Below are 7,753 nucleotides of genomic sequence, written 5' to 3'. Positions count from 1 at the left end.
AGCTGCAGACTGAGCATCACCCATCAGACTTTCCTTTGAATATCAGAGCGACTCACAACCAAAAATGTCTTTGTCCATAGCACAATGGAGTACTGCTCTCTATTATGGACTGGCACCCCAGCATATAAATCTGGTCTCCTGGATTCTGTGGCTCTCATCATTATTGGAATCTCTCCACAATGAGGCTGAAGCACAAGGTCTGTTGATTTCACATCGCAGACAAGTCGGCTCTTCTCCGGTCTACTTCCTTCTGCTCTCCCAGTCCTTTGAACGCTCCGTCTCTCAGCTCCTCCAGGAGGCTCGTGTTCTTCCAGTCCCCCTCCCCCTTCTGGTTAACCTCCCAAAATCCAGACTTTTTGCACACCTCAACTCCCTTGTTCCTCTTTTCTCCAGGATTTGGAACCACCTTCCTGAGGCTGTTCAATGTAACTCTTCCTTCCATGGTTTATTGCTTGTGGTGCACTACCATGGCATATAATACCCCATCCTGACTCACAATCATTTCTACCCCCATTAAACCTACCATACTTACCCCAACCCTTTTCTTCTTGGCTAAAGTGTTTCTTTCCCTCCTTTCTTCCTCCTCTATTCGTGTTCATTCATTGCCTTGATTATTGTGTCCAACTATTGCCCCCACTGTCAGTTGGTTTCCTTTTTATCATCTCGCTCTTCCATGAGCTTCAATCTTGTATAAAACGGTAAATCTAAATTAACCCCTTGTATGCCAACATTGATACTTGTTACATTTGCATATGGTGGTAAAATATTAATATTTCCACTATTTTAAGCAAGATGGAACAAATAAAACAACCCCACAAATCAGGGTGTTCTTTGTCCTTTGGCCGCCCCGGCTCGTGACGCAGATAATCCATGTTCAAATCACAGATACCATACATGTTGTCCAGTCTTGAACGTGGTAAAAGCTTTTCCATGAGTCTGAAATCACGACATATAAAAAAAACCGTAAATGGCAATAAAGAAATTCCACATTATGCAAAGTCTCCATTTTTTATTGCTTGTGATATGTTTTACTGATGTCTTGTGATTTAAAACGACTTCTACAATCTGATATATTTTGTACTTTGGAATTAAAAATGATGTGTAAAGTTTTGCAATAATCATGTTTGTCTGTTGAAATTCTTGCTTTGACCTTCACACTCACAGTTCTATGAAATAAATAAACAAATGACGAACAAAGATATGTTCTACTGTAATTTATAAATACATGGAATATTGTAATAGTTTACAAAGAGACTAGTAGATTTAAAAGCAACAAATGCGTTAAGAAAGGCCTGAACAGGTAACCTGTCCAGAAGCCTGGCAGGATGGTGTATTGGTAATGTTCTCACCTCTGAGCTGTTCTCGTCTGGGTTCGATTCCTGATCTGACTCGAAACTGTTGGTTTGGTGTATCATGGCGGGGGGGGGGGGATGATTGTCACAAAGTGCACTGTCCCTCAGATGGATGTTGAGTTGGGTGTCCTGTCTGCTAGCATTAGCTGGTGGACCTTAAGTGTGCTGGTGGAAAGCAGTTGTAGTAGTAGTAGTAGTAGTAGAAGAAGTATTAATAGTAGTAGTAGTATTAATAGTAGTAGACGTAGTGTTGAGGTTTGCTTGATAGCTCATAGTATGTTCTTGTCTTTCTTGACAAGAATAAAACTTTGCGCTGATACCACAACTAAACTGCACATTCCTCCTGGCTCGACTACAGCAACAACAGCTAGAACATTGAACAGATAAGGACGTAACAGAACAAAAGCAACAGCGGGATTGAGGGGCAAAATAAAGGGAGACTTGGACAAATAAGGGATGTGAGGATGAATGAAGTTTAGGGGAGGGCAAGCAGGGTGGACAAGATTCAGAAAGTTGTTCTTGGCCTTTGGCCTAAGTTGACCTTTTGACCTCAAAAACAATAGACTTCTTGCTTATGATGAACTCTTCCAGGTGGTGAAGTTTTGTGAAGATCGGTTTAAAATTGTTACCTGTCGGCGATTGGTATACAAACAAACAGACAGACAAACAGACAAGAAGGCATCAGGCGATAGATAGCCTGACAGGTATGACAAAAACCATGCAAATGACGTCGCTGTCATCTTGACCTTTGAACATGGTTGCAATTTGATACCTGTATCTTGAAGTGTTTCCGAATTATCGTCTCTTTTGTCCTGAAACAAAACCCCCATGCTTTAACATGGGCGACTTCGATCAAAATGGCAGCAATCAACGGATTGCCGCCATTTTGGAAAAGCATCATCTGTCCCCCAACCCCAGCAGAAATCTTACATTTTAATAATGATCGGATTATCAAATGTGCTCGGAATTAGTAGGTGATATTTCTAACTCATTTGTGTCAAGTTTGACGTCACGTAGTGCCAAACAATTTTGGTCATAAGTTTTATGCAAATTATGTCACTGTCAGCTTGACCTTTGATATATATATATATATATATATATATATATATATATATATATATATATATATATATATATATATATATATATATATATATATAGTCAAAAAACACATTGACAGCCTCACTTTTGTCCTTTGGAATCCTTTGGTAAAGTTTGACGATGATAGCTGAAAGTGTTTGCGGGTTATTACACTCACAAACAAACAAACAAATAAACATACAAACCAGACCGACCGACACGTGACGAAAATTTTCAATTTTTGTCAGAACAGACAAAAATTGAAAAAATTTTCAACGTCAAATTTGACCTCAAAAATAATTGGTGGTTGAATTTAATGACCAAATATGTAACTCCTTCAAATTTCAAGTGAATCGGATGAAAATTGACAATAAAAAAAAAATCGGCCTATGTTGACCTTTTGGCTTATGTTGACCTCAAAAAATAATTGTTGGTTGAAATCAGTGTCCTGAAATATATATCCTCTTCAAATTTCAAATCAATGGGATGAAAATTGAGGATTTTAGAAATACCACCTTAGTTGTTGACTTTGGGCCTATGTTGACCTTTTGTTCGATGTTGACCTCAAGAATAATTGGCTAGTTAAATTCAGTGTCCTGAAATATAAATCCTCTTCAAATTTCAAGTCAATCAGACAAAAATTGAAAATTTTCGACGTCAAATTTGACCTCAAAAATAATTGGTGGTTGAATTTAATGACCAAATATGTAACTCCTCTTCAAATTTCAAGTGAATCGGATGAAAATTGACAATAAAAAAATAATCGGCCTATGTTGAACTTTTGGCTTATGTTGACCTCAAAAAATAATTGTTGGTTGAAATCAGTGTCCTGAAATATATATCCTCTTCAAATTTCAAATCAATGGGATGAAAATTGAGGATTTTAGAAATACCACCTTAGTTGTTGACTTTGGGCCTATGTTGACCTTTTGTTCGATGTTGACCTCAAGAATAATTGGCTAGTTAAATTCATTGTCCTGAAATATAAATCCTCTTCAAATTTCAAGTCAATCAGACAAAAATTGAAAATTTTCGACGTCAAATTTGACCTCAAAAATAATTGGTGGTTGAATTTAATGACCAAATATGTAACTCCTCTTCAAATTTCAAGTGAATCGGATGAAAATTGACAATAAAAAAATAATCGGCCTATGTTGAACTTTTGGCTTATGTTGACCTCAAAAAATAATTGTTGGTTGAAATCAGTGTCCTGAAATATATATCCTCTTCAAATTTCAAATCAATGGGATGAAAATTGAGGATTTTAGAAATACCACCTTAGTTGTTGACTTTGGGCCTATGTTGACCTTTTGTTCGATGTTGACCTCAAGAATAATTGGCTAGTTAAATTCAGTGTCCTGAAATATAAATCCTCTTCAAATTTCAAGTCAATCAGATGAAAATTGAAGATTTTTTTAAATCTCACCTTTGTGGTTGACCTTTGGCTTATGTTGACCTTTTGACCTCAAGCTCGGTTTAAAATTGTGACCTGTAAGAAGACAGACAGACAGTATAACAAAATCGAATAACCAATATACTTGAAAAATCTTATATTTTGCAAGTAACAAACAAGCAGACAGACAGACAGGGATGAAAACATAACATCCGTCCACCTTTGGTGGCAGAGGCAACAAGGACCAAAACAGAATGTTATTGCCGAGTTCACCATAGTTACAAATTGTTACACAAAACCACAACGCATCACCATATTCCATTGTAAATGCTGACACGAGAGATAACCAACTAATTATTACACCGTTATTAAACTCAATTACTGATTAACGAAGTGTAAAGATTTGTTATAAAGTTGCAATTTACATTCAGATGCTTCGTGTCATCCCTTGCCACTTCATCTTCAACACAATTCTTCAACAACCAATCAATCATGGCATCCCTTTACATGCTCCTGACTCTGCTCATCGTCTTCGCAGTGACCAACGCCAAACCAGTAAGGACTTTTGAATTATCGTCCAACCAATCGGCTTTGATGATTTCCTTGGAACTTTTTGTTTGTTCGATGCGTATTAATGAATGAATTGTGTGCTTTGTATTTACAGGCGGAAAATGCACCTGAAGGTAAGTGAATTGTCCATGTGGAACCAAAATTATAGTCACCTTCAGCACCCATGGTGGATGGAGGTTATGTTTTCACCCCTCTCTGTCTGTCTGTTTGTTTGTTTGGCTGTGTGCAAGATATCTCAAAAAGTTATGGACGGATTATGACAAAACTTGTTTTTATCTGTTTTCAATTTCTCAGAATATTTTACCTGCACATCAGACGGTCTGTTCCGTGACCCGTACGATGCTCACTCATTCTACCAGTGCATCAACGACGAGGCGTACAAGTTCACCTGCCCTGACGGTCTCGTGTTCAACAGCAACTCAAAAGTGTGCGACTGGGAAATCGACTCGGGATATTGTGCAGGGAGAACCAATGGAAACTATTATGACTACTATGATAACACCAAATTCTACATGTGCTCAAATGGAAAAACTTACATTATGAGCTGCCCTGACTCCACTTACTACAGACCCTCTCTAAACAGATGCATGTAAAAGATTGCTCACCGGCATAATCGAAGCATTGCTCACGATTTGATTACACCACTTTAGATTCCAATAATTCTCTCTGTATCTTGAATCTTCATTGCAGAACGTTTGGTGGATAACATTTTAACCTCTTTTCCAAAAAGAGATTTTATCATTGCTGTAACGCAGCCAATGTCGTCATAGATAACTGCTTGAATTCCAAAGAATAGCAATGACTTTTCATCAGAGATGGCAATTCCTGAGACGTGCTTTACATCTCTGAAAAAAAAAAAATAGAACTTCAACGATGGCTTGCTTGTATGTCAATACTGTCTGTATATGGTGCTCCACACTTCATACTTTGCTCTGTAAGGTAGTATAGTGGAGGAGTGAAAAAAGGAATGTTAGTCTTACTCTCAAGTAAGAGATTTTTTCGTTTTGGTAAAGTTTTCTTGCACCCTGTGGTTATGGCAGCCGTTTCAGAGATGGGTAATAAAATTGCAATTGAATAAATGATGATGATCACAATCATCATCAACATAATATACGGATTGGGTTTTTACTGCCTCACCCAAACACTCTGTGCAACAGGGCCAAGCTGTGCAACATCGGATAGTTGGAGAAGAGATGGTATAAACCTGTGCATGAGAGAGAGAGAGGAGAGGAGAGAGGAGAGAGGGAACAAACAAACAAAACAAAACGTTCTTAAGGCACCATTTGCATGAGGCTCATGAAAACCATGAAAAACGTGATTCGACTCGGGACATTATTATGACAAGGGCCAAGAAAAAGGCCATTATTTGATTCGGGATGTGCAGCAAACTTTGGCCATCAGAAATTCGTGGCCTGCGCAACACTTCTGGCTTGAGCCAGTGGTGGCCTTCCCAGAAAAAAATAAAAAACAAATCATTCTTGTGATCACAGCTTGAGGAGGATGAATTGCAATGATCTTGTGCCATACGGTTGGAAGTATCAGGTTATTTATGATTGTTATCCGTGCCTTAAGTGACACGAACTGGAGCATTTCTTTCCACCTTGATAGTTTCTGCTTAATGTTATCTCGGAACCCATCCCAATTCTTTTGCATATAGCTTGTAGTTCCCAAATGGATTCCGAAGTATTTAAACCCATCCGTTTTCCATACATTCCTCCTGGAAGAGTTGGGAGAATGTACTCGAAGAGTGTGATGAGGAGACTGTATTTGGGTATAGCCAAAGAGCTACACTCTTGTTACAATTTACTCTTGCTGATGAGGCAAGTTCAAATTTGGCAAGACAACGGGATAGCTCAATAACATCTTTTTGGTTTTTAACCACAACACATTGGTCATCCGCATAAGCTGAAGTAACAATGATAAGTCTCGAACCAAAAAAATACTGTCATAAATGGACCGTTCAGGTTTGCATTACGTTTGGTCATTTATAATCAGGAGAGAGATGACATTTTTAATATGCATTGCAAGTTCTTTTGTCATGTCATGTACACTTTTGACACAATTTTATAATCAGTATTTAGCAATGATACAGACCACCAGTTTGCAGTACCCTTTCTATTGGATAAGACGCAAAACAGCTCTCCTGCATCTCAGGGGCAATTCACCCTGATCGAGGCTCTCAAGCAGGGTCTCCATTAGAGCAGGACCCAGAATATTCCAAAAAGCTTTGTAAAATTCAGCAGGAAGTCCATCAAGTCCCAGGGGCTTTGCCGTCCTGAAGTTGTTTGAATGCCGCAGTGAGCTCCTCAAAAGAGATATCACGTTCGAGTTGCTGTTACTGCTCTCGAGAAAGAGATTGGAGTAGTTCAATCACCTCATTTGTAATTGTTTTATCCACAGTTCTCGGTGAAAATAGATTTGAGTAGAAATCTTGCATCGAATGTTTAATGTCACTCTGGCAAGTCAGAACACCCTTAGAACAGTGTAAACTGTGAATCTTCCGAGAGGTCTTCATGGCCTTCTCAAGGTTGAAGAATTCCTTATTTGGAGTCTCCAGTTGAATTCTGCTCATCCGAAGATGAACCATTGCTACAGCCGCACGCTCCTTGACTAGTTCAGCCAGTAGAGTCTTTTTTTTTTCCACCAACTGCTGATAGTGATCACTTCCACGGGATGTTCCAGCTTCTTGTTCATATTTAAGTTCGTCTCCTTTGAGAGCACTTATCAACCCAGATGCATTACTGGTGGCATGTGAACAATATTGTTGGCAGAAAATCCGAATTTGGGATTTTGTACAGTCCCACCACCGTCGAGTATTAGGAAAGGAACACTTTTGCTTTTATAGCTTTTCCCATACCAGTCTGAAGGCATTTTTAAAATGTACATCTTGTAATAATTTTACATTGAAAGTCCAGTGGATTGCCACACCTGCCTTGGCATCTTCAAAGGCACTGGAGAAAAAAAGACAACCTTTAAAAATCCTGCGCCACTCGTGCTCACAAGGTTGGTTGGTGTGTGTCTCTTGTAACATTAAGATATCGATTTTTCCTTTCTCAAACATCTGCAACACCTCGAGGCGACGCACACAACTGCGGCCTCCACTTATGTTGAGGGATGCTTCCTTCATTTACTTTCTTTAAATACTACTACTCTTGGAGTTCTTTTCTGGCCTTAGTGGCACACTTCCTCAACCGCTGGAATTGAGGTTCTGAGATCCTGACTTGCTGAGGTTCATGAATCATATTTCTCGCAGTTTTTAAAAAGGCATGGAGATTCGGTTAAAAAAATCCCGAATTCTCACGTATGCCTTTTCCTGAAGGTTTCATTTAAGAATTTAATAATTTCATCTTCTGTAACT

At 38.7% G+C, this 7,753-nt stretch overlaps 1 protein-coding gene across 1 annotated transcript; it reads left to right on the top strand.

The window, feature by feature from the left end:
• Positions 1–4,227: 4,227 nt before the first annotated feature.
• On the top strand, positions 4,228–5,504 carry LOC147009816 (chondroitin proteoglycan 2-like). Its single transcript, XM_085861155.1, has 3 exons — positions 4,228–4,380; positions 4,490–4,508; positions 4,690–5,504. Exons 1-3 carry the CDS (start codon positions 4,318–4,320, stop codon positions 4,986–4,988), a joined length of 381 nt encoding a protein of 126 aa, XP_085717281.1. The 5' UTR covers positions 4,228–4,317; the 3' UTR covers positions 4,989–5,504.
• Positions 5,505–7,753: the final 2,249 nt, after the last annotated feature.

Source organism: Eptatretus burgeri, chromosome 17 (assembly GCF_056783735.1).
Source record: "Eptatretus burgeri isolate ZD-2024b chromosome 17, Ebu_testis_v1, whole genome shotgun sequence".
NCBI lineage: Eukaryota > Metazoa > Chordata > Myxini > Myxiniformes > Myxinidae > Eptatretus > Eptatretus burgeri.
The sequence above is the reverse complement of the archived record's forward strand: the minus strand, read 5'-3'. Positions and strand labels throughout refer to the sequence as shown.

Excerpts from the sequence above, each read along its gene's own strand:
- LOC147009816 (XM_085861155.1), top strand. The coding sequence starts at position 4,318 with ATGGCATCCCTTTACATGCTCCTGACTCTGCTCATCGTCTTCGCAGTG.